Consider the following 26,283-nt stretch of genomic DNA (forward strand, 5'->3'; position numbering starts at 1 on the left):
GTTAGACAGTTTACTTTTGGGTGCACTTTTCCCTGGCCTTGAAGTCAGGCCTAGGCTAGCTGACCTCTTGTGGTCTTTTACTGCCTTATGACTACATGAATGATGTGGTTAAATCACAACAACTGGTGCCTGAGGAAGAGGTGCTGGCATTGCAGTCCCAGAGCAAGTCACATAAAGAGTCAATTAAAAATGAAATGTTAGGGAACTGGGCATCTTGAGGCCTGGTTAATTTGGTTCGTACAGAGAACTCAGTGATTAAATTACCAGGTACCAAAACATTCAATGAGTTAAGAATTAGTCACAAGTTACTAAATGTGGAAACACTGACTGGGCAGCCTGGTTTGCATAAATGAATTCTATCCTGATTCAAACCACTTTCTTGTGCATTATCCATGCTAAAGTAGAGTTAGCTATGAACAAACTTTTTGTTGACCCCAACTTGTGCAGTCACTCACTGCTGGCTAAACCCAGTGCAGTGTTTGTGTCCATCAAATGACCTGAGAGGGGGGGCAGGATGGGGCACAAGGGATAACAAGCTTTCAGGCAGCTATCCTGGACATACAGAACACTGTGTTGGAGGGTTGCATTGCTTTAACATGCAGCTTTGGTAAGGTCCCCAGGATCATGGGCTGCTTGCACAAGGGAAGTGTCCCATTGCCTCCAGGCCATGGCAGAGGGGCTGATATGTGGTGTGGGCAAGACAACTGATGTGATTTAAGACCCTGATTTTGCAAATCCTTGGAGGTTTTCAAAACCAACTGGTCAGAGCTGTGTGAGGGATGCTGGGCTGAGGCCACCTAAGTTCCCTTCCATCCTGAGTGGTCCTGTAAGCCTGTGAACTATTGCTGAGGTGGTCTGAAAGTACCTCCATACTGCCCAGGTCACATTGTTTGTATATCTTATCTTCCTGTCCCCCAAAGGTAAAAAGATTCTGGGAAGGGAATTGGCAGGTCTCATCGACAAGGCTTTAAACTAGTTTTGAAGGGGGAAGGGGCTGAAACTAGCCCCTCAGGCAGGAGTCTGGGGGCAATAAGCTAGAGTCAGAGGTGAAACCATCAGCCCAGCTGCAGTGCATGTACACTAATGCACAAAGCATGGGCAACAAACAAGAGGAGCTGGAAGCCTTGTTGCAGCGGGAAAGTTATGATGTAGTTGCCATCACAGAGACGTGGTGGGACAACTCACATGACTGGAGCACTGCAATTGACGGCTACAGGCTCTTCAGGAGAGACAGGCGAGGAAGAAGGGGTGGAGGGGTAGCCCTGTACATCAGGGAGGCACTAGATGCCATTGAGCTGGAGATCAGGGACGATCGGGTTGAGTGCCTGTGGGTGAGAATTAGAGGGAAGACCAGCAGGGCTGACATCCTGGTTGGAGTCTGTTATAGACCACCCAACCAGGAGGAAGATGTTGATGAAGCATTCTATAGGCAGCTTAAGGCTGTCTCAAGATCACCAGACCTTGTTCTCATGGGCGACTTCAACCTGCCTGACATCTGCTGGGAACTCAACACAGCAGAGAGGAGACAGTCTAGGAGGTTCTTAGAGTGCATGGAGGACAGCTTCTTATCCCAGGTGCTGCAAGAGCCTACCAGGGGTAAGGCTATGCTTGACCTCCTCTTCACCAACAGGGAAGGGCTGGTGGGCGATGTGGTGGTCGGAGGGTGCTTAGGGGCCAGGGACCACGAGATAATTGAATTTTTGGTATTCGGTCAAGCTAAGAGGGGCAGCAAGAAGACCTCCACTCTGGACTTCCGGAGGGCAGACTTCAGGTTACTCAAGGAACTAACTCAGAGGGTTCCTTGGGATAAAGCCCTTAAAAACAAAGGGGTCCAGGAGAGGTCCCAGAGGACTGGAAGCTGGCCAACGTGGTGCCCATCCACAAGAAGAGCCGGTTGGATGAGCCAGGGAATTATAGGCCTGTCAGCCTGACCTCAGTGCCAGGCAAGATCATGGAACAGGTCATCCTGAGTGCAATCACACAGCACTTACAGGATGGCCAAGGGATCCGGACTAGCCAGCATGGATTTAGGAAGGGCAGGTCCTGCCTGACCAACCTGATCTACTCGTATGATCAGGTGACCCGCCTGGTGGATGTGGGGAGGCCTGTTGATGTAGTCTACCTGGACCTCAGCAAGGCCTTTGACACTGTCCCCCGTAGCAAACTCCTGGCCAAGCTGTCAGCCCATGGCTTGGACAGCAGCACTCTGAGCTGGGTTAGGAACTGGCTGGAGGCAGAGCCCAGAGAGTGGTGGTGAATGGTGTCACATCCAGCTGGCAGCCAGTCAGTAGTGGTGTGCCCCAGGGATCAGTGCTGGGCCCTGTGCACTTTAACATCTTTATTGATGATCTGGATGAGGGCATTGAGTCCATCATCAGTAAATTTGCTGATGACACCAAGCTGGGGGCAGGAGTTGATCTGCTGGAGGGTAGAGAGGCTTTGCAGAGGGACCTTGACAGGCTGGACAGATGGGCAGAGTCCAACGGCATGAGATTGAACACATCCAAGTGCCGGGTTCTGCACATTGGCCAAAGCAACCCCATGCAGTGCTACAGGCTGGGGTCAGAGTGGCTGGAGAGCAGCCAGGCAGAGAGGGACCTGGGGGTGCTGGTTGATGGTAGGCTGAACACGAGCCTGCAGTGTGCCCAGGCAGCCAAGAGGGCCAATGGCATCCTGGCCTGCATCAAGAACAGTGTGGCCAGCAGGAGCAGGGAGGTCATTCTGCCCCTGTACACTGCACTGGTTAGGCCACACCTCGAGTCCTGTGTCCAGTTCTGGGCCCCTTAGTTTAGGAAGGAGGTTGAGTTGCTGGAAGGTGTCCAGAGAAGGGCAACAAAGTTGGTGAGGGGTTTGGAACACAAGCCCTATGAGGAGAGGCTGAGGGAGCTGGGGTTGTTTAGCCTGGAGAGGAGGAGACTCAGGGGTGACCTTATCACTCTCTACAACTACCTGAAGGGAGGTTGTAGACAGGCGGATGTTGGTCTCTTCTCCCAGGCAGCCAGTACCAGAACAAGAGGACACAGTCCTAGGCTGGACCAGGGGAGGTTTAGGTTGGATGTTAGGAAGAATTTCTATACAGAGAGAGTGATTGCCCATTGGAATGGGCTGCCCGGAGAGGTGGTGGAGTCACCATCATTGGAAGTGTTCAGGAGGAGACTTGATGGGGTGCTTGGTGCCATGGGTTAGTTGTTTAGGTGGGTTGGATTGGTTGATGGGTTGGACGCGATGATCTTGAAGGTCTCTTCCAACCTGGTCTGGTCTATTCTATTCTATTCTATTCTATTCTATTCTATTCTATTCTATTCTATTCTATTCCTTTTTCCTACCCTTTCCTTTTCCTCTCTTGATTACCTTTTTAGCTGCTCCTTTACATTCCTTTCTTCCCCTTATCTCCACTCAGATAAACAGCCTGATCCTAATCACTTGTTCCTCATTGCTCCCAGTTCTGCTGCATCCCACATCAGGTTTGCTATTTGTGATACCCTCAGCCTTGGAGGACATTACTGAAGTGGATCTCCAGGCCTTGTTGACCTTCTGAGGTACAATGCTCTCAAAACCCCACTGCAGAGCCTTCAGCTGCCATGTTTGGCCTTTGCTCATACACCTTCCTCTTAGTCTCCTCTGAAATCCAACCATCCTTCCCTGAGATCTCCCTCATTTTGCCAGTTTATCCCACTTTATTCTGTTATCTACAGCAATTGCTCTATGTCCCATTGAGATACTTACTGTCAGCGCGGGCCGAGAACCAGCTCGCTCTCTTCCTGCAGTCATGATACATCGTCTTATTTCTACCTTTCAGCTTGCTCCTTCAGTGATCTGTGTCTCTTCCAGCTCCCCCTTCCCCCCCCCCAATTACTCTCATATAGGAAGGACATGGAAATGATGGAGAGGGTCCAGAGGAGGGCCACAAAAATTATCAGGGTGTTGGAGCACCTCTGCTATGTGGACAGGCTGAGGGAGCTGGCATTGTTCACTCTGGAGAAGAATCTTGGGAGACCAAATGGCAGCCTTCCAGTGCCTGAGGAAGCCTACAGGAAGCATGGGGAGAGACTGTTTACATAGGCCTGCAGGACAAGGGGCAATGGCTTCCAACTGGAGAAGGGCAGATTTAGATTGGATATCTGGAAGTTGTTCTTCACTATGAGGGTGGTGGAACACTGGAACAGATTGTCCAGGGAGGTGGTTGAGGCCACTTCCCTGGAGATCATAGGATCAATAAGGTTGGAAAAGGCCTCAGAGATCATCAAGTCCAACCTGTCACCCAACACCTCATGACTACTAAACCATGGCACCAAGTGCCACGTCCAATTCTCTTTTGAACAACCCCAGGGACGGTGACTCCACCACCTCCCTGGGCAGCACATTCCAAAGGCCAACAACTCTTTCTGTGAAAAACTTTCTCCTCACCTCCAGCCTAAATCTCCCCTGGCACAGCTTGAGACTGTGTCCTCTTGTTCTGGTGCTGGTTGCCTGGGAGAAGAGACCAACCCCCACCTGGCTACAACCTCCCTTCAGGTAGTTGTAGACAGCAATAAGGTCTCCCCTGAGCCTCCTCTTCTCCAGGCTAAACACTCCCAGCTCCCTCAGCCTCTCCTCATAGGGCTTGTGCTCAAGGCCTCTCACCAGCCTTGTTAGCCTTCTCTGGACATGTTCAAGAGTCTCAATAGCCTTCTTAAACTGAGGGGCCCAGAACTGGACACAGTACTCAAGGTGTGGCTTAACCAGTGCTGAGTATAGGGGCAGAATGACCTCCCTGCTACACACTATTCTTGATGCAGTCCAGGATGCCATTTGCCTTCTTGGCCACCTGGGCACACTACTGGCTCATGTTCAGCCTACTATCAACCACTACCCCCAGGTCCCTTTCTCTTTGGCAGTTCTGCAGCCACTCCGACCGCAGCCTGCAGCACTGCATGGGGTTGTTGTGACCAAAGTGCAGCACCCGGTACTTGGACTTGTGAAATGCCATCATGTTGGAGTCTGGCCATCTGTCCAGCCTGTCAAGGTCCCTCTGGAGAGCCCTTCTACCCTTTAACAGATCAACACCTGCCCCCAACTTGCTGTCATCTGCAAATTTACTGATGATGGGCTCAATGCCCTTATCCAGATCCTCAATACAGATATTGAACAGGATGGGGCCCAGCACTGATCCCTGGGGGGATACCACTGGTGACTGGCTGCCAGCTGGATGTGGCACCATTCACTTCCACTCCCTGGACTAGGCCCTCCAGCCAGTTCCTAACCCAGCGCAGGGTGCTGCTGTCCAAGCCACGGGCTGACAGCTTGGCCAGGAACATGAGCTGTTGCCAGATCTGTAGGTGATTTCTTACATTTTTTCCTTCACATTCAAGTTCAGTTTAGATTCAAAACTATCCCCTTGATTTATATAGGGGTAAGATTACAGAGGCTTGCAGAGTGCTAAGAAAGAAGCCCTTACACCATTCCAGGAGTCACACCCACACAAGAGATTTTAACTGGTAGTATCAGAGTCCCTTTGCATCATGCAGCTCTAGTAGACCTGGGTGCCTCCTCTGACTCCTTGCATGCATGCACGCACGCACACGCGCGCACACACACACACACTCGCTCTTGGTTGATTCCTCTTCCCTCAGGTTTGACCCAGGTTCTCCAATGTGACATATATGATGAATTTATTGAGTGATACAGAAGTCGAGAATGTGTTGAGCTGAATGGCTCTGGAGATGGATACTGAGTAAGGAAATCTCTGGGCAATTAGACCCTGACAATCCAAGTTCTCCTCCCATGATGGTTTGTTCCAATAGTAATACGTTGGTCTGTGGCCTCCTTGTTCTTCTTGGAATCCTTTCACTGTCTCCATGTGGGCCATTCCTTTTCCTATCTCAAAGCAGCACCTTCTGCTGATGGCTGTGGCTCTCTTTCTGGTTTGCATGGGCTTCAAGACCTCCCTTCACATAACTAAGTAAAATTTCAGCAGTTTCCAGGTGAAAGTTCACATCTTACAGCTTAAGGCTTTAAGAAGTCTTTCTAGTGATGCTATACAGTAGATTCCATTTGAGCTAGGAAGTGACTGCTGTAACTGTCCTCCCTCTGTTTTTATCCAGCATTCCTGCTTAGTATGTCAGACAAAGGTCAGACAAAGTTCATAAAGTCTTTCAAGACAAACAATTAACCTTCATGTCCTTAATATATGAGATTATATTAATCTTAATCTTATTAGTTCTAAGGTAATTATAAGTAACAAACACTATAAAGCTAAGCATAATGCTATTATCATCAGATGCAACATGTGGTTAGATATGCAAGTGGCTGTGAGTGACCATCCACAAATGGATTCCCACCAACAGTGGTCAGTATCCTTTTTTACCCTCTTAGGGACACAGTGGATTTCTTTTTCCCCATGGTGGGTGGCAAACAGGGCTTTTTGTCCATTTCCTCTTGCTTTTTTAATGCATGCTTCTGTTCTTGGTGGTGCAGCAATTGTCTTACCACCACCAGGTTCATTCCAGTGGAAGTGGGTGTGACCGTTTGAGGCTGTCCCCTTAAGAAAGGGAATATGGTGGACGGAAGTTGGTAAACTAAAAGATGGATCTAAACTAATTTCATTGGTAGATTGGGAGGAAGCACCTTCTGAACTGGGAGTGCAGGAGGGTATCCTGGGCATTCCGGCACTCTTCTATCAGTCTTTCTTCCGCTCCTCCGCCGAGCAGCAGCTCTCTCTGTGCTGGGCTTTCGGCCAAGGCTTGACCTTGAAAAACTGATAAACTGCAAGGCCTGTATTAACTGCTTTCCAATTAACACATAACTGCTTCTAACTTTTTTTCCTCTTTTCTCTCTCTTTCTAACCCACTCTGGGGAAAGGGGGAGAGAGGGGAGAGCAGAGGTGGGGAACCCCCTCAGCAGAGGGGGGAACTCTCATTTCTGTGCTACTTTATTGTATATCTTTGTATATATTGTAAATATTGTAAATTCTGTAAATTCCCCTGCATTTCCCTGCTTTGTAAATATACAGCTCCACTGCTTTGCTAATTCAGCTGTGAGTTGTTTTTCCTTTCCCTTCAATTTTTCCTTCCCTTTACTTTACAGCGGGGAGGGAGGAGGCTTTTTGGCCTTACCCTTCCAACCCTATGACAGTGGGTAACAAGTCTTGGTACAGAGAACAATCTGAATGTAGTAACTGTTGGGATGTAAAGGGAACTGAATAATTAAATTCCCATCCCATGAACACAGTAAAGTTACAAATAGAAATATTTGAATAGTTATCTGTGTGCACAAAATTACCATCTACATGTATAAAATTACAGAGTTCTTCTGCAGACACATCCTTTACCCATATACACCAGTCTGGGTTCTATGATTCCATTGGGAAGTATTTCAAACTGACATTTTGCATGGTATGTAAACATACATCTTGAGCTTCAGGTAAACCCTTGTTATTCTCACACATTACATGTGTCTACATCAATTGTTTGCCATCTACTTCCTTTTTGTTGGGCCTCCATAGAACTCTATGTTCTATTGGATAAAGTACAATTTGTTCATCATTTAATCCTAATGTTATACTGGGATGAGTAGTATGTACCATATGCATTACACATAGATTATATAGATAAAACACCACTTTCAAATTCAATTGTGTTATCCCAAATTGCTTTTTGAATCTCAGTGGGTAAAATTTCTTCTTCACTTTCTTTTCTAATTGCTGCCACTGTAGATTATATCCACAAATGTGCTTGTGCACAGCTAAGAGCTAATGAGATATTATTTTGAATTATTCTGAGTGTATCTACAAGCACCTGGTGGCCTTTTTCACTAATTCTTCCCCACCGGGGCATTATATCAGATAAGAGCCATTGACTAGTCTCTAATGCTAACAGAGAGGATCCTAAAGGCTGCTCTAATTCGTCCATCCCACTATGTGTTGCAACATGTTTTCTTGCAAGTACTCTGGCATCTCTATTAATAAGTATCCCAAGACCTGCTCCTAATCCTGTGAGGAACACTTCTTGTTTTGTTTGACAAGGAACAGAGTTGATCCACGTAGTCAAACTAGGCACCCCATAGAAGAAGTATTTATGAATGGTGCAGAAGTTGATTTAAAAGAGGAAACATACACCTGCATTGACAATTCTACTTGTTTTGAAGACCATGGGGGATTAAATACTACTTATTACTCACCTACAGTGGTCCAACTTCAAATATTTGTGAGGTCAGCTTCTCCATTCTTAGGGGAGAAATATTGGTGATGTAGTGCAAATACCACCAGAGCAAAGTTAAACTGACAAGTACCCTATTAACATTTAATCTAACATCCTCCCCCACACAAGATCTGGAATACAACATTAAACAGCAGTTGGTCTCATTGTAACCAAATGGGAATGCAGAAAAATCCATAATATACTCTTGGGCCTGGATTTCTTCTGGTTTCTGGGAAACAAGAAAAATACGACTACATTTGTGTAGATCAGGAATGCTGAATATTAGTGTTAATTCTTGTCACCTGCCAGGGACGAAATCACAGAAAGTGGAGCCTGAATAAAGAGACAGTCTCTCTTTCTCAGCTGCAAATTTCTTAGATCAGAATTGAAAAGTTTCCTAGTCCATGAGAAGAGAAACAACAGGCTTCAGTCCAAGCCCTAATTTAATATGGCTGAGCTTTGGAATGATCTGAGCACTCTCTCATAGCATCTTCCTCATAAACATTTTCAGCATTTCATCTTCATTATATTTTGTTCTGGAAAATAATATAACTGGCATGTGACAATGCAATATTCTCAAACTAAAGAATACAATCGATACAAGAAACAACTTCTCTGAAGTCCATGAGGAGAATACTGAACACCAACAACGATAACGAAAATCAGAAGGCAATTGGTAAGTCTAATAACATTTTACCTGAATGGCTGATCTTTGCATAAGCACCCACCCATGCAAACACAGTACATCTGGCCAAACCCTTCTAACAGAACTGTGAAAGCAACAATAGAGTGAGTATCACAAACGGCTGCCTGCCCAGACTGAGCATCTATTAGCCAACCATTATCTCCACATTCAGTCTTTGACAATGAAGACTGTCTATAAGTAAAAATGAGATTGCAGTCCCTGTAAAGTGGAACATTTTCCTTCACATCTGTGAATTACCTAATGCAATCATGGAAGTTGAAAAACGTAGCAATAGAGGAAAATCAGTTCAGATGAAATATGTGTAGCAAAAGTCTCTGTTCCGATCTTAAGTCCTTAATTTTTCCTAAGATTGTTAGCAGTTTACTGTATTTTATTCTTTCAGAGATATCCTTCACTTCTTGGTTGTGACTAGGACAGGACTCTCAATACATTATCTGGAAACAACCACCTCCCTGGATTCTTCCCACTCCACACAGGTTTTAAACAGAACAGCATTGGGGAGAATCCCATCTGTGGATACAAACACACACAAAGAAAGAGATTTGGACCTTTTCATCACAAAGCTTCTGTTAAAGTGTGGCAAAACTATTAACTCCTCTGCAACAGCAAGCCTTTGTGAAAATTAATAGTAGGGAGCATTCTAAATGCTGTGAGAAGATTCATTGTCAAATTTAGATATTAAAGAAATATGTAATACTGTTGTACAAATATCCTGAAGGGAGTTCATCAGTAAACCTATTCCATTAATCAGTACAATCCACTGTATCAGTGTGTATTTGTACACATATAAGCACATATATACACTGTTCAGAGAAGTCTTAGCAATAAGATAAATTAACAGATTACACAGCTCTCCTGTTCTCTTCATATTATCCTTAGCATTTAGGAAATTTTCTTTAGAAGGTTTTCTTCAGTTTCAAAATCAGCAAACCCATGAATGCACCTGATTCTTAACCTTAACACCTTTCTTTCTTCCTCCAGAAGATAAATGAAAAGTCTCCAAACCACAGTGTGTACTGGAGACTGGTTACAGCTGAAATTCTGAAATCAAGAACATGACCTTACCATATGACATTGGCAATGGTTTATGGCTGATTCATAGTTCGTTATTCTGAATAAACAAGCAAACAAATACATAACTAAATCCACACATTTTTAAGACAACATTTCTTTCATGATTCCTTTGACAGGATTTGACTAGCTATTCTTTACTGTAACAAATGCAACTTAGAATAATAAAATACTCCAAGCATTATTTATTTTTCTGCATTTCTGTTTAGTTAGCTGAATAAAGCCAGTGATGACATATTAGTCCAAAAAGCATAAACTGAGTTCTGTATGTGCTTGGTCACATAAATGGAGTATCACATGCTGCATATTAATTGCATGGAAACACATTATGTTGCATGCTATAAGGTCATCTTGGAACTGAAATGACTCCATTTGATTCTGTCAATTTCACAAGTGGACAATCAGTGAACAGTGATAGGATTAAAAATTATCAATCTATATACTTCATTCTAATAAGGAATCACCAAAGGAATATAGCTTAAAGTCCAATAAATAGCCTGCCTGGTAAACTGAAGGTTTGTCTTTGTGTACTTAAAGAATTCAGAACTAACAAGGGAAGGCTATAGCTCATCTGATCAGAAATTACTAATCTGCATTCCACTACCATTAGTAATCCCCCAAGTAGTTCCAAATTACATGTGAACTTTCACTCTTCACCTTCAACACCTTCACAGAATTTTGCTACATTACTTCTATGAACTGTTTTTTTTTTCCCATGGCAGCTACATCCCACTGGAAGAGTCAACCCATTACCCTCAAGAGTGAATCTTGGGACAAAGATTTCCCTCTGGTTCCCAGGTGATGGCCTTTCCTTTTCAGTTATAGTGACCTTGTCTTCCTATCAAAGTCCATCAGAATCACTTAAGTAAGAGAGGCCTGCTGCTGCAGATAAATGCTTTCTAAAATGACCTTTACAGAAAAATTCTCAGATATCTTGGTAGTAGAAAAATTGCAGCTACTGTGAAGAGACAGATAGGTGTGTAGGATGCATAGGATGCTTGATATAAGGGAGTACTCTAACACCAACACTAGATTCCTTCCTGCTTAATTTATACCTGAGTTGCTCAAAGACATATATAGATACTTTCACTATTGAATCGCTTGCTCCAATAATTTGATAATATTACCCCTTTTGTAAAATAAAGCACCTGTTTCAAAACTGGCTAGTGTCCTCACATTATCTACAATCTGTTGAATGGAATACAACCTGCTGCTCTTCTTGCTCTTCCCCTTCTGCTGCCACTTCTGCAGGACCCCAAAGAGCAGAGTGAGATGGGAGCAGCTCCCAGCACCACACAATATTCCCCCCCACCCCCTTGCCCCCTAATGGGCAGCGGTCACCTACCTGAAGGTTCATCCCCACACAGACCAAGAAAACGGGTAGAGCGACCATCAGAACCTCTTCCATTGCCATATTCATTGTTGGCCTTCTAATACCACAGGAAATGCGGTATTACATTCTCCATCTATTACTGCATTTCTCACAATACCATTCCACCGGCGCAGCGGAACAGTTCCCCGTCCCTCCCACTTCTCGGTCCCTTACACTATCATCGCTTCGGAGCTCGATTGTAGCCTCCGTCGGAGTGATACCATCTGCTGATAGTGCCCGGGATGTGAGCAGCAGGGCGGGCAGCGCAGCGGGAGCCGCTAGGGGGGAGGGCGGCGCTGGGGGAAGGTGGGCGGTCGCGGAGAGTGGTGAGGGGGGCGGGGGGGGCGCTGTCGGGTGGCTGCCATGGGAACAGCCTCTGGGGCCGCTGCCGCCGCCGCTACGGTCAGTGCTGCTCGGTCGGAGCCGTCGGGGCTTGCGGGAGGGATGCGGTCGTAAAAGTGTCGTAACCGCGAGTCTCCAAGCGCTCCATTTTTCCTCGGAGGAGCTGTAGAACGCAGCCTGCGCTGTTTGATTTCTTAGCGTCGGTGATTTCGCCTTCCGAATCCGAGCCCTCGCCGGCGGTGTTAAGAGGAGGATGTTGACGAACGGGATGGAATACGCTGAAGCACAGGTTTCACGGCCTCCTTACGGCTTTGTCTCTGCTTGGGACAAAGGGCAGCAGTGGTGTCTGCTGAAGGCGGAGATGGCGGACGTGGCGGTCCTTGCCGTGAGTGCTTGTGCTTTCCAACCTCCATGTTGTTTTCGCGCCTCTTCTCAGTCAGCGCAGGATTCGCTGCTGCCGCTGCTGACGTACCGGCAGGAGACTTTCTCGTGGCAAAGCATGGTAATAAGAGAGCCGCGAATCGTGTGGCAGGAGGGAGAGCGGGCAGCTGAGATTGTGCCGGGGATGCTGACGGAGCGGCAGACGCTGTGCAGGGAGAGGGGAGGGCGGAGGGTGCGGAGCCTCCCGAATCTCCCTTTTTCGTCTTGACTTGGAGAAAGATACACAAGAGACTCAGTAAGTTTCTTGTATTCTGCTTCTATTCAGGCGCCTGACACTGGTAGGATAATTTCAAAAGACCTGTGTACCTTCAGAGAGTTTTGGGCAAACTGTTCTACAAAAAGTTATCTGCCTACAATGACAGAGGTGGGTTGATATGTCACAGAAAAGTCCAGATGCTTCCTGTCTATACAGAGGTTATCTACCTAAAAATAGCAGAAGTATACATATCATCCAGGTGTCCTTTATCTTATACCAAAGACCATCTTGTCTAACAGAAATAAATCACTGACAAATCCTGTTATTCCTTATCTATCAAAGGCTGTCTGCCAACCCCTCTCCCCCTCCCTGCATTCCAGCATTTCAGCTAACAAGAGGAAAATTCTTATCAACTCTCTTATTCTGTTAATGCGAATTTTCTGTCCATCAGTTCCCCCCTTTCTTACAGCCAAGAGTATATTCCTATACTATATTTTCTTAAAATAATGGCCTGTTTCCAGCTCATGCCTGAGTTTATCATTTTTATACTTCTGGTAGGATTCTACACTAGTCTTTCCAGTACACATAATTATCTTAATCAAAACTAACAGTAATATTATTAATAAAATAATCGTTACAATTCCCAGCAACAACTGTTTCAGCCAGAGTATATTGGGCATCCATGAGGTGAACTCTTCCCAGAGGTCTGATAATCCATATGATGTATCATCCTTGCTCACCTCATGTAATACTTTCCCCTGTTCCCATATATTTTGTACGTCAGTTGTAGTTTGTCCGGATTTATCTACATAGGTGCAACAAGTGGTGTTTATCAAGGCACGCACCCCTCCCATTTCAGCTGTAATAGTATCCAAAGCCAGCCTGTTTTGCAGTGACACCCTGCTCGCAGACTTAACTTCCACCTGCAGATTCTGCGCTGCATCAGCTGCTGAGTTAGCAATGATTTCCATTGTAGCTGATATATTTACTTTTGCTTTTTCAAGTTGTGCAACGCCTAATGCAGGGATCAGTGCTCGAACAAAACTGTGATATCCACTATTGTATTTAACAAGGGGATTTGCTGTCCTTCTGTGTCTTCTCCAAAGAGTTCTCCAATATCCTCTAGGCAGGATCTCATGATGGACAGTGATTTGTGGGGTTAAGTAGCCTGCAGTGCAAACTCCTGTCCATTTTGGGGGTAAGCTTTTTCTGGCATGCCCATCCCCACATAACCAACAATATCCATAAGGGAGTAAGCAACTAGTTTGACTTAATAGGGCTACACCAGCCCCTACAACATCCAGCCTGTGTTCTTTAGAAGAGGTGCAGCCATTTCCCTGAACCCATGGATTGGCACCTGAGACTTCTGCAGGGGAAGAGAATTCCAACTGCAGCCCAACCCTGTTAAATATCACTATCCTACCTCATTTTCATTACTTTCATTACTTTCTACAAAAAGGGTTCGTGAAGGATCTACAATTAATAAGTCAAACTTTGGACCCAGGCTTTCTGAGCTGTCTTTCCCATGCTGACAATTGTGGAAGTTACTATCAGATGTAGTCACCCAGTCTGATGGCCCCCAAGTCCAATTCATTGAGGCTACCCCAAATAAAGGGGTCCTCATTTGGCCTCGAGGAAGTTCAGAGTATATCCAACAGTTAGAGAGATTAGTTTGCAAAGCCAATTCTTGACTAACATTTAGGTACATATTTCCTTCCCATCCCTCAATAGTATCAACCAACAAACAAATCACAATTATTGATACAACTTGAGCTTCAGGGGTCCCTGGGATTTGAGTTTCCATTCTTTTGCTGAGGTCTTCTTGACTCTGGTGTGGTGAATCCAAGCAGCTTGTTCCTTGATTTTGATGGCTGTGAAGGATGTCAGTAACACCTGGTATGGTCCAGTCCACTCGGGCTCCAGAGGGTTCTCTGAAAGAGATCTGGCATAGACATAATCTCCAGGTTCCACATCATGGACTGGTCTGTCTAACCCTCTCACATTGGTTCCAATCACCTGTTTGTTAACAATGCTCAGGTTCTTATAAATTTGCTGAACATACTTGTTCAACATTTCCTCTCTAAATTGCCCTGGTTCAGAAGGGTCCATAATTCCTACTACATAAGGTCTTCCAAACAGGATTTCAGATGGGCTCAACCCTTCCTTTATTCTTTGCTTAGTTTGAATTTGCAACAGGGCAATTGGTAATGCTTGTGGCCAAGGAAGGTTTGCTTCCTGTCCAATTTTTACTATCCGGTTTTTGATTAAATGGTTCATTTTCTCCACTTGCCCACTCGAATGTGGATTGTAGGGGGTGTGGAGTTGCCAATCAATCCCTAAAATTTTGCTCACTTGTTGTACCACCTTGGCCACAAAATGAGGTCCCCTGTCTGAGGTAATAGCAGCAGGTACCCCAAAACGAGGTATTATCTCTTGTAACACTGCCTTAGTAACCTCCCGTGCTTTGTTTGTGCGACAGGGAAATGCTTCTGGCCGCCCAGAGAAGGTGTCAGTGAGTACCAACAGGTACCTGTATCCCCCCTTTCTTGGGAGCTCAGTAAAATCAATTTGCCATTGTTGTCCTGGATAATTTCCTTTGCTAATTTGTCCCAGTCTAACTCCTCTTCTTACTTTGGGGTTAGCCTTAAGACACACCTCACATTGCCAGGTTACCTGTTCGACCGTGGTGTATAACTTCCGTGCTATACACTCCTGAACCAATTTTCGATACAGGGCTTCTGTTCCCCAGTGAGTCTTTGCATGTTCCATCTGAACAAAAGCCCAGAGAAGGTTAGTGGGAATGATTAATTTCCCATCCGGTGTCCTGGCCTAGCCCTTTCCTATCCTATTCCCCAAAAGGTCTTTAATTAATTTCTGATCCTCTGTGCTATACACAGGTTCTGGCTCTTTTTGCTCAATTGACAGTTTACCATCTGGGATCAAAACAAACTCTGACACCTTCCTCCCGTCCCTGGCCACCCTTTTAGCTGTTTCATCTGCCAGTGTGTTGCCTCTTTCTTGACCAGTATTCCCTTTTTGGTGTGCTTTGTAGTGCATGATGGCTACTTTGCTTGGCTTCTGCGCTGCTTCTAGCAGCCTCAGTATTTCTTCTGCATGTTTAATACCTTTTCCTTGAGATGTCAACAGTCCTCTTTCTTTCCAAATGGCTCCATGGGCATGTACCACCCCAAAGGCATACTTGGAGTCAGTCCATATGTTTGCACTTTTCCCTCGGGAAAGCTCAAGAGCTCTGGTGAGTGCTATTATCTCTGCCTTTTGAGCGGAGGTGTTACTTGGTAGGGCTTCTGCCTCGATTACCTCTTCTCCTGTAGTTACAGCGTACCCAGCTTTTCTTTCTCCCTGGATCACAAAACTACTTCCATCAGTGTACCAGTTATGCTCTGCCTTTTCCAGGGGCTCTTCCTTCAGGTCAGGTCTGCTGGAACAAGTGGCCTCAATTGTTTCCAAACAATCGTGAATAACTGGTTCTCCATCACCACCCTGGAGGAAAGAGGCTGGATTGACAAAGTTAGCAACTTTAATTTCTACATCATCCTGCACCACTAGGATGGCTTGGTATTTAAGAAATCGTTGTGGAGACAGCCAGTGTCCTCCCTTGGCTTCTAGAACAGCAGAGATGGTGTGTGATACCAGCACTATGATCTTCTGCCCCATTGTGAATTTGAGAGACTCTTGAATGTTAATTGCAACTGCTGCCACAGCCCTCAGGCATCCTGGCCATCCCTTGCCTGAGCAAGTGGAAAGAGGCTGAGAGGAGGAGGATTGATGCTAAGACAGTCTCCGGCAACACCGTCCTCCTGGCCAAGAGGAAGCTGCTGTTTCACAACCTGAGGCTGCTGCAGGAGAAGGACTCAGAAAGCCTAACCCAGTGCAGAGAGCATCAGCATGAGGTCTGTCAGCCGTGCAAGACAGTAGGGCAATGGCTACAGAAGGCAAAGGCTTGCATTTCCACGTTCATGAGGAAAGGCTCCAGACGCCATTTCCAAAGCCAGGCCTCCCAGACCGTTGAAGAACCAGTGAGGCAAGTGGATGAGACCGATAGCCACCTGGAGATGCTGCTGGACCAGCTTCTGGAGCTCACCCTAGCCATCCAGAAAACAAGGATGGAGACTAAGCAACTCATAAAGAAGCTGCAGGTGGGCCTGGCCAAGTGGCAAGAGGCTGAGAGGCTCCACAGCAATCTCATCCGGCTGACCATGAAGCAGCAGCAGTTTCAACATCTGAGGCTGCTGCTGCAGGAGGACTCAGCAAGCCCAGCTTGGTAGTGGGACTGTGCCTGGGAGGCCCAGCAGCTGCCAAGGCAAGCTTGGGTGGTGCCTACTTCACCTATATCAGTGCATGAGGAAGTGCTGCAGCTGATGCCTTTTCTAACTCACTGCCATTGCCAAGCCCCCCACTGTGTTGCTCCCAGAAGAAGAACTGGTTCCCCTAGCAGCCAGGACACCTGGGACTGGGAACTTCCTGGGGCACCCTATCTTCATCAATGATGCAAACAGTGGGATTGAGTGCTGCACCCTCAGCAAGTTTGCTGGCGACATGCAGTTGAGTGGTACGGTCAAGAAGCTGCTGGCAGCCTTGCCCCCTGCCATCTCCCAGCAGTGTTGAGATCCTCTCACTAGGACCCAGAGGAAACTGGGAACACAAGCTGTGGCCTATTCTGGTCATTTGATTTGCTGCGACTTCACCAGAGCCAGGACAAAGGAACTGGTTCTGCTGGACGCTCTGCGCATTTTCTTTGTCTTCGTGGTGGAGATGAGCCTAAAGGTAGGCGACCGATGACCACGAGATGGGGGGGGTGGGGGAATGTTGGTTGGTGCTGGGAGCTAGGGGCCACCTGGCTGCAAAGCAGCTTGCCAGAGAAGACTTGGTGGCAACAAAGCTATCCAGGAGATCCTCTGCTTGGTGCCGTCAGGGCGTCGGCAGACCCCACTTTGTGCTGACATGGGCAAGAGGGAGCCCCCGTATTCTAGCCGGGCAGGCAGAGCCCACTCTGGTGGGTGACAATGTGGGGTAGGCCAAGCCACCCTTCCCAACATCCTTGGGCATCCTGTTCCCTGCTCTCTGAGGAGCCCTCAGGGTGCCCAGGCCTGCAGAACGTGGGCACCATCAGCTGCCACCCCACCCATTTCCAGAGGGACTCCCCAGTGCCTCCCCAGCCCCTGGCATCTCTCCTGTACTGGCCAGGGAAGGGCCTGGGAGTATGCCAGGTGTCACCATGGAAACTGCCTGCCCCAGGACATCGCCATGGACACTCCAGACAAACACCCCCCACACCCCTGTGACATCACAATGGAGCCTGTGCCAGTGAGGTGCTAAAAGGGGGTGGGGGCTGGGGGGCAGCAGGCAGTCGGCAGTGGCAGCGCAGTCTGCAGCCTTAGCCCCTGCCATTTCCCAGCGGTGTTGGGATCCTGTCTCTAGGACCCAGAGGAAACTGGGAACACGAGTTGTGGCCTGTTCTGGTCATTTGGTTTGCTGCGACTTCACCAGAGCCAGGACAATGGAAGTGGTTCTGCTGGTCGCTCTGCATGTTTTCTTCATCGTTGTGGTGAAGATGAGCCTGGAGGTAGGTGACCGATGACCAGGAGGGGGTGAGGGTGTGGGGGGGCATGTTGCGTGGTGCTGGGAGCTGCTCCCATCTCACTCTGCTCTTTGGGGTCCTGCAGACATGGCAGCAGAGGGGAAAGAGCAAGAAGAGGACAAGCAAGGAGAAGCTGAAGAGCCAGCTGGCTGCAAATGCCCCCAGTGCCAAGCTCCCTGCCAATGGCCAACAGCCAAGAGCAGGGGTGCACCAGGGCCATGGTGGGGGCCGCCAGCCGCCCATTCCTCCTCTTCCCTCAGCACCTTCTGCTGCGCCTGTGAGAAGAACCTCCCGGAAGGCCAAACGCACACGGTACAGGAGGTGAGTGCTGGGGAGAGATCCCCATAATCTTCCCCAGATTCTCAACTCCCTTCCCTGCCCCTGTCCCCACTGCTTGAGGAAGGGCTGCTGCCAGCAGCTCCTCCCAAGTTGCCAGGATGTAACAAGCTCTGTTGTGGTTCCTCTCCTGCGGTTCAAGCCCGGCGTCAATAAGGAGGAAGAGCCTGGTCCCCCGTGACCACCCCCTGGCCTCCTTGTCCTCCTCCTATGAGACCTGTTATATAAGCCCGGCGACAATAAGGAGGAAGAGCCTGGTCCCCCGTGAGCACCCCCTAGCCTCAGAGTCCTCTGAGTCATCCCTAAGTTCAGACGATCTGGCTGAAGCTGCGAAGCTAGTGGGGCGGCAACCATTCAAGCCGCAGTGCACTCTGGAGATGCTGGACCATGTCCTCAACCTCGCCCAAGCCATTGACACAAAAAAGGCATTGACTGTGCAGCTCCACGAGCTGCTGCAGGTGTGCCTGAGCAAGTGGAAAGAGGCTGAGAGGAGGAGGATTGAGGCTCAGACAGGCTCCGGCAACACCGTCCTCCTGGCCAAGACGAAGGTGCTGTTTCGCAACCTGAGGGTGCTGCAGGAGGACTCAGAAAGCCTAACCCAGTGCAGAGAGCATCAGCATGAGGTCTGTCAGCTGTGCAAGACAGTAGGGCAATGGCTACAGAAGGCAAAGGCTTGCATTTCCACGTTCATGAGGAAAGGCTCCAGACACCATTTCCAAAGCCAGGCCTCCCAGACCGTTGAAGAACCAGTTGAAGAGCAAGTGGATGAGACCGATAGCCACCTGGAGATGCTGCTGGACCAGCTTCTGGAGCTCACCGTAGCCATCCAGAAAACAAGGATGGAGACTAAGCAACTCATAAAGAAGCTGCAGGTGGGCCTGGCCAAGTGGCAAGAGGCTGAGAGGCTCCACAGCAATCTCATCCGGCTGACCATGAAGCAGCAGCAGTTTCAGCATCTGAGGCAGCTGCTGCAGGAGGACTCAGCAAGCCCAGCTTGGTAGTGGGACTGTGCCTGGGAGGCCCAGCAGCCGCCAAGGCAAGCTTGGGTGGTGCCTACTTCACCTATATCAGTGCATGAGGAAGTGCTGCAGCTGATGCCTTTTTAACTCACTGGCATTGCCAAGACCTCTGCTGTGTTGCTCCCAGAAGAAGAACTGGTTCCCCTAGCAGCCAGGACACCTGGGACTGGAAACTTCCTGGGGCACCTCTGTGCAGAAATGTTAAGAAGTTAATTTAGTATCTTCATCAGTGATGCAAACTGTGGGATTGAGTGCTGTACCCTCAGCAAGTTTGCTGACGACATCGAGTTGAGTGCTATAGTCTAGAAGCCACTTGCAGCCTTAGCCCCTGCCATCTCCCAGCAGTGTTGAGATCCTCTCACTGGGACCCAGAGAACAACCTGGGAACTCAAATTGTGGCCTTTCTTGGTTTGCTGCAGCCCCACCAGAGCTGGGACAATGGAAGAGGTTCTGATGGTTGCTCTGCACGTTTTCCTCTTCTGTATGGGGATGTGCCTTCAGGTAGGTGACCACTGCACATTATGGGGTAAGGGGTGGGGGGGAATATTGCGTGGTGCTGGGAGCTGCTCCCATCTCACTCTGCTCTTTGGGGTCCTGCAGAAGTGGAAGCAGATGGGAAAGAGCCAGAAGAGGACAAGCAAAGAGAAGCTGAAGAGGCAGGTGGCTGAGGATGCCCTAAGTGCCAAGCCCCCTGCCAACGGCCCACAGCCAAGAGCAGTGGTGTGCCTGGGCCATGGTGGGGGCTGCCAGCCGCCCCTTCCTCCTCCTCCTTTGGCACCTTCTGCGCTTTTGAACCTCCTGGAAGGCCAAATGCAGATTGTCAGGGAGGTGAATGCTGAGGAGAGACCCCCATAATCTTCCCCAGACTCTCAATTCCCTTCCCTGCCCCTGCCCCCAGTGCGTGAGGAAGGGCTACTGCCAGCAGCTCATCCCAAGTTGCCAGGATGTAACCAAGCTCTTGTGTAGTTCAAGCCCAGTGACAGTAAGGAGGAGGAGCCTGGTCCCCCCCCCCGTGACCACCCACAGGCCTCCTTGGGCTCCTCCTCTGAGTCCTGTGAGTCATCCTCAAGTTCTGACTGACTGGCTTTAAAACATATCTGGAGCTGTGTGAGAGAACACCTGGGTGGGGGCCGCCTGGCTGCAAAGCAGCTTGCCAGAGGAGGCGTTTGGGGGCAGAAAGCTATGCCGGAGAGATCCTCTGCTTGGTGCAGTCAGGGCATCGGCAGACCCCACTGTGTGATGACAAGGGCAAGAGGGAGGCCCCATTTTCTAGCCGGGCAGGCAGAGCCCACTCTGGTGGGTGACAATGTGGGGTAGGCCAAGCCACCCTTCCCAACATCCTTGGGCATCCTGTTCCCTGCTCTCCGAAGTGCCCCCAGGGTGCCCAGGCCTGCAGAATGTGGGCACCATCAGCTGCCACCCCACCCATTTCCAGAGGGACTCCCCAGTGCCTCCCCAGCCCCTGGCATCTCTCCTGTACTGGCCAGGGAAGGGCCTGGGAGTATGCCAGGTGTCACCATGGAAACTGCCTGCCCCAGGACATCGCCATGGACACTCCAGACAAACACCCCCTGTACCCCCAGCTCCCTGTGACATGGCAGTGGAGCCTGTGCTGGGGAGGTGCTAAAAGGGGGTGGGGGCTGGGGGGCAGCAGGCAGTCGGCAGTGGCAGCACAGTCTGCAGCCTTAGCCCCTGCCATCTCCCAGCTGTGTTGAGATCCTGTCACTGGGACCCAGAGGAGAAACCGGAAACTTGAGTTGTGGCCTTTCTTGGTTTGCTGCAGCCTCAGCAGATCCAATAAATAATTTACACTGCCATGGTTACTTCAAATGTGTTTTGTGTTTCCTAGGGACACAACTTGTATAACACTTTCTGAGAGATGACAGATTGTCTCCATCGTCTTAAGGAACCTATGTTCTGCAAAATACTGTTCATTACCAGCAAAAGCAATGCTTAGCATAAACACTGATGGAACCTTTCATTGGCTTCTCTTTTTGTCAAGGTTCCCATGTTAAACCATCCCAATTCAACACAGTTTAAAATGGAGTATGTAGTAGAAATGCAGTCTTATTAAACAAATTTTCTTCTCTGTCATGCACCAAAATGACAAGCATGGACACAGATTTCAGGTTCTCTGGATTGCCATGGTAGCAAAAATTTACTTCTAATCAGGTATGATGGAACCTTTGGGATATCACAAAAATTAGTTTCATATTATAGAACTACTTCATGTAATTCATGAACTACCTTGCTGAAAACTTGTAGACTGTATCTCATTTTAGTTGGAATGAGAAAGTGAAGAAAGGTACTGGGGTTTTTCACAGGGATGTAACTGGGATCCTAGTAACAGTTAAATGTTGCACTGATCTTCACCCAGGTTTTTTGTTACTTTAATTGTTGTTAGAGTTGTGTATTTCTCTTGCCAATTATCATGCACTCACCTCCAGATTACCTGAGGATGCTGTAGCATCCTTTTTTTTTCATCTCACCTGAGCATGGAGACGTAGTTATTTCTGCTGAGCCAACAGGCTGATGCACTTAGCTGTGTTGAGAGTACAAAATTGCCTGTTCTGAGTGAGAGGCAATGAGTGGACAGAAGTAAGGGCATTTCTTATATGAGCAATCAGCCTCAGGAGGAACAAGACTGATGCCTGGTTATTAACAGCAAAGACAAACCTAAGGCAGGGTGCCAAGTATTGTACAACTCTCATGACGTACATTTAGTATCCTGTCCCAAGAGGCCACATGAGAGCTCGTATATCTTGCTGGGCTGTGGGCAGACGGCTGCAGCTCTTCCATGGCAAATGAAAGGGAACAGCAAAAAGAAAAGTTACAACAGTCCCACTATATTTGCTATAATATTCATACTGTAAGGCTTGCACTCCAAGATTGTACTTACAGTCAGCAGCGACCCTTCACAACATGTTGTCCTGTTTCATTGAACTCTCTCATCAAAATATTCATGCAGGCCTAGGAAGGAGTTGCATCAACTGTTAGCAGACAGGCCTACTGCAAAGCTGTTTCATTGGAAAGCAGACACATTGAACCATGTTTGTAATGCTTTGGTGAAAAGAGTTGTGAATTGTTAATGCTTTAACTCTCTTTCTGCATAAGGGTGATTGAGTAAAGTATTGGATCACAGATGATGAAATGTTCTTTGCTGCATGCACCACCAATCTCTCAGCAGTAATTACAATGCTGAAAATGAAAGGGTCACACTTGCTCCAGGCTCTCCTCAGGATTTTCCTCAGGCACCTACGGATCTGTTGCCAGATCTGTAGGTGATTTCTTACATTTTTTCCTCCACATTCAAGTTCAGTTTAGATTCAAAACTATCCCCTTGATTTATATAGGGGTAAGATTACAGAGGCTTGCAGAGTGCTAAGGAAGAAGCCCTTACACCATTCCAGGAGTCACACTCACACAAGAGATTTTAACTGGTAGTATCAGAGTCCCTTTGCATCATGCAGCTCTAGTAGACCTGGGTGCCTCCTCTGACTCCTTGCACACACACACAGACACACACTCTTGGTTGATTCTTCTTCCCTCAGGTTTGACCCAGGTTCTCCAATGTGACATATCAGATGAATTTATTGAGTGATACAGAAGTCGAGAATGTGCTGAGCTGAATGGCTCTGGAGATGGATACTGAGTAAGGAAATCTCTGGGCAATTAGACCCTGACAATCCAAGTTCTCCTCCCATGATGGTTTGTTCCAATAGTAATACGTTGGTCTGTGGCCTCCTTGTTCTTCTTGGAATCCTTTCACTGTCTCCATGTGGGCCATTCCTTTTCCTATCTCAAAGCAGCACCTTCTGCTGATGGCTGTGGCTCTCTTTCTGGTTTGCATGGGCTTCAAGACCTCCCTTCACATAACTAAGTAAAATTTCAGCAGTTTCCAGGTGAAAGTTCACAGCTTGCAGCTTAAGGCTTTAAGAAGTCTTTCTAGTGATGCTATACAGTATGCAGCTATGTAAACAAGAGCTGTAGACAAAAGCTCTATGAAATCCTATATATGCTTTGTTTAAAGATCAGCTGAAGAAGGTAGGTAATGAATAGTGAAAAAATACTGGTCTGGTTCAGCAAGGAAAAAGGAAACTGCATTTCCAGCGACCTTTCATCTGTCATTGCAACAAGACAATGTAGTCTGAATCATTAGATGACCCCAATGTAGTTTTGAAGCAAAGACTTAAGTCACAGGTCTGAAGGGATTTTTTTTGTTGGGTTGTTTGTTTTTGTTTATGTGGTGGTGAATGCCCCCGGAAACGCAGCATCAGCAGATCTGAGGCAGCAGACATCACTGTGCAGAGTCAGCTTATGTGAACCCTCCTGCTGTCAATAAATTTCAACTCTTCTTCATGTCATAAATACCACCAAAGAGAAGAGATTTTTCCAATTTTAGAGAAGGAATTAGCTTAGAAATTTTCTGTATTTCTGTAAGAAAGAAGTCTAGCTCTGCTTCTCTGGGAATTGCCATGTGGTTTTCATTGCTCCATGCCAGCCTCAAAGACAATCACGTTCCATGGCCAGCATTGTTGAGATTATGCACTCTTAGTGGAACCAAAACAATGAAGTTTAAACAATTAAATTGTACTTGCAGTTATAAGCAATCCTCATCTTTTGTACCAAGAGTTCTTACATGAAAAAAGAAACACTTAAAGTATCTAGTCTACTTTCCCTACTTTCTTATCTAGTCCTTGAATTTTATTAAAATAGGGTAATAAAAATGAACTTTCATTTCCCTTTTGTTCATAGACTTTCACTTGCAGTACTACTAAATCTGCAGTGATACTGATACTCTTTCGTTTGAAGATATCTGCAGAGGTCTTCTGTTTCTGCAGTCAAGTGATTATCCAAGATTCTCAGTTTAGAGGTTTGTAGTCTTTGTGACTATGATACAAATCACAGTATATTAACAATTAATTCAAAGCCTAAAGAGAAAATAAAGGAAATAAAAAGATAAGAAATGTCTTTCAAGAGGCTTGGTTTATGACTTGTGAACAGACAGTATTAGCATCACAGTTTGGTTGTGACAAGTCAAAACAATCACTTCATAATAGCTATGGTTGATAAAAGTGTAATATCTTGAAAGCACAAAATTTTCACAATGACCTCCCTGCTCCTGCTGGCCACACTATTCCTAATGCAGGCCAGGATGCCATTGGCCCTCTTGGCCACCTGGGCACACTGCTGGCTCATATTCAGGTGGCTGTCGATCAGCATCCCCAGGTCCCTCTGTTTGGCAGCTCTCCAGCCACTCCAGCCCCAGCCTATAGCTCTGCATGGGATTGCCGTAGCCAAAGTGCAGCACTCGGCACTTGGACTTGTTGAATGCCATCCCATTGGACTCTGCCCATCTGTCCAGTCGGTTGAGGTCCCTCTGCAGAGCCTTTCTACCCTCTAACTGACTAATATCTGCTCCTAAAATGATTCTTGTATTCTATGATTCTTTACTTTTAAGTAACTTATCTCTAATATCTGTACTTGAGCATCTCACTGCTGTGGGCTCCTGTCTGACCGATGTAATTTTTTTGAAGCTTGCTTTGGCACTTTTATTGTCCTACCATCTGTTCTAAATAGCTAAAGACACTTTTAATTCTCAGTTTCTCTTCAGGTTGTAGGGGAGCCCATCTGCCTCCCAACATTTAAAATCTCCCAATATACATTTGCAAACTATTTATGCAAAGTAAGTCAGAGACTTTTTCCAGCAGGAGTTACAGATGTCTGACAAAAAGGTCATTTGCTTACACCTTTAAATAAAACATTGTTGAGATACAGAACACAGGCTAACATAGAAAACTGCTCATTAAGAAACTCCAAAGTTAGGCTTGAAATTAGTGGAGTTCTTAACCCAAATCCTTATCTATAAACATGCTCCTAAGTATTTTGGTGAATGAAGACCTTAACAACTTCTTATTGTGATTTATTTTTAATCCGTATTCTGAGTGGTGATAGATCTACAGAACACGTTTTGCCAAGACTTACAATCACAAAGCCCTGGGTAAACACCGATTAATCCAGTTAGCACGCTGGGAGTTCTAAAGTGGAAAAAAGGGTGTGTTAAAAGCATGACAGTGGGTTTAATGAGTCTGAGCTGGGCTTAAAACTAAGGAGTTTCAGTCTTTAGGACATGGAAATAAATCCTGCCATGACCCAAGTGTATCAAGGAAAGAAATGTCAGATCCCATTGGGTCCTCATTGCTACCTGCTGGAAGTCTCCTCCCCAGCGTACCTGGACAGCACATTTTGTGTAAGTTAAACTGTTTGTATATATGACCTAAGAGAGTTTGGTCATTTCTTCAAAATTTTCAGTTGCTAGCAGTATATAGTTGTTTGCAAACGTTTGACAAGGCAACAGCCTCTTTCCTTGCTACAGACCTGCGCTCCAGCCTCCGCCTCTCTTTGCTATGGTAGTAGGAAAAACCTAAGGGTGTATGGACATGACTGTATGTAACTGAGACATGGTGGCAGAATAGAATAGAATAGAATAGAATAGAATAGAATAGAATAGAATAGAATAGAATAGAATAGAATAGACCAGGTTGGAAGAGACCTTCAAGATCATCGCGTCCAACCCATCAACCATTCCAAGCCACCTAAACAACTAACCCATGGCACCAAGCACCCCATCAAGTCTCCTCCTGAACACCTCTTCTCTTCTCCCAGGCAGCCAGTACCAGAACAAGAGGACACAGTCTCAGGCTGTGCCAGGGGAGGTTTAGGCTGGAGGTTAGGAAGAAATTCTACACAGAGAGAGTGATTGCCCATTGGAATGGGCTGCCTGGGGAGGTGGTGGAGTCACCATCATTGGAGGTGTTCAGGAGGAGACTCGATAGGGTGCTTGGTGCCATGGGTTAGTTGTTTAGGTGGGTTGGAATGGTTGATGGGTTGGACACGATGATCTTGAAGGTCTCTTCCAACCTGGTCTGGTCTATTCTATTCTATTCTATTCTATTCTATTCTATTCTATTCTTCTGGCACTGGCTGCCTGGGAGAAGATACCAACATCCGCCTGTCTACAACT

The 26,283-nt window shown here is 47.0% G+C and overlaps 1 protein-coding gene and 1 pseudogene across 3 annotated transcripts; one reads left to right on the forward strand and one right to left on the reverse strand.

Annotated features, from left to right (window-relative positions):
* The first annotated feature begins 11,963 nt into the window (after positions 1–11,963).
* LOC137445664 (uncharacterized) lies at positions 11,964–21,089 on the forward strand. Of its 3 annotated transcripts, XM_068147574.1 has the most exons (6): positions 11,964–12,344; positions 15,720–17,090; positions 17,745–17,889; positions 17,990–18,225; positions 18,383–19,760; positions 19,860–21,089. In XM_068147574.1, exons 3-5 carry the CDS (start codon positions 17,824–17,826, stop codon positions 19,239–19,241), a joined length of 1,161 nt encoding a protein of 386 aa, XP_068003675.1. In that variant the 5' UTR covers positions 11,964–12,344; positions 15,720–17,090; positions 17,745–17,823; the 3' UTR covers positions 19,242–19,760; positions 19,860–21,089. The 3 variants fall into 3 exon arrangements, with proteins under 3 accessions (XP_068003675.1, XP_068003676.1, XP_068003677.1); XM_068147575.1 differs by lacking the exon at positions 11,964–12,344 and having other exon boundaries at positions 14,233–17,090; XM_068147576.1 differs by lacking the exons at positions 11,964–12,344; positions 17,745–17,889 and having other exon boundaries at positions 14,233–17,090.
* Positions 12,752–14,139, reverse strand: LOC137445663 (syncytin-1-like; annotated as a pseudogene).
* Positions 21,090–26,283: the final 5,194 nt, after the last annotated feature.

This window comes from Melanerpes formicivorus, unplaced genomic scaffold (genome assembly GCF_026170545.1).
Source record: "Melanerpes formicivorus ecotype bairdi unplaced genomic scaffold, bMelFor1.0.p_v2 SCAF_15, whole genome shotgun sequence".
Lineage (NCBI taxonomy): Eukaryota > Metazoa > Chordata > Aves > Piciformes > Picidae > Melanerpes > Melanerpes formicivorus.

Bases quoted from the DNA above. Each gene is read 5' to 3' on its own strand.
- LOC137445664 (XM_068147574.1), top strand. From the start codon at position 17,824: ATGGAAGTGGTTCTGCTGGTCGCTCTGCATGTTTTCTTCATCGTTGTG. The intron at 17,890-17,989 runs GTAGGTGACCGA...GGGGTCCTGCAG, and splicing joins TGGTGAAGATGAGCCTGGAG to ACATGGCAGCAGAGGGGAAA. The intron at 18,226-18,382 runs GTGAGTGCTGGG...CTGCGGTTCAAG, and splicing joins AAACGCACACGGTACAGGAG to CCCGGCGTCAATAAGGAGGA.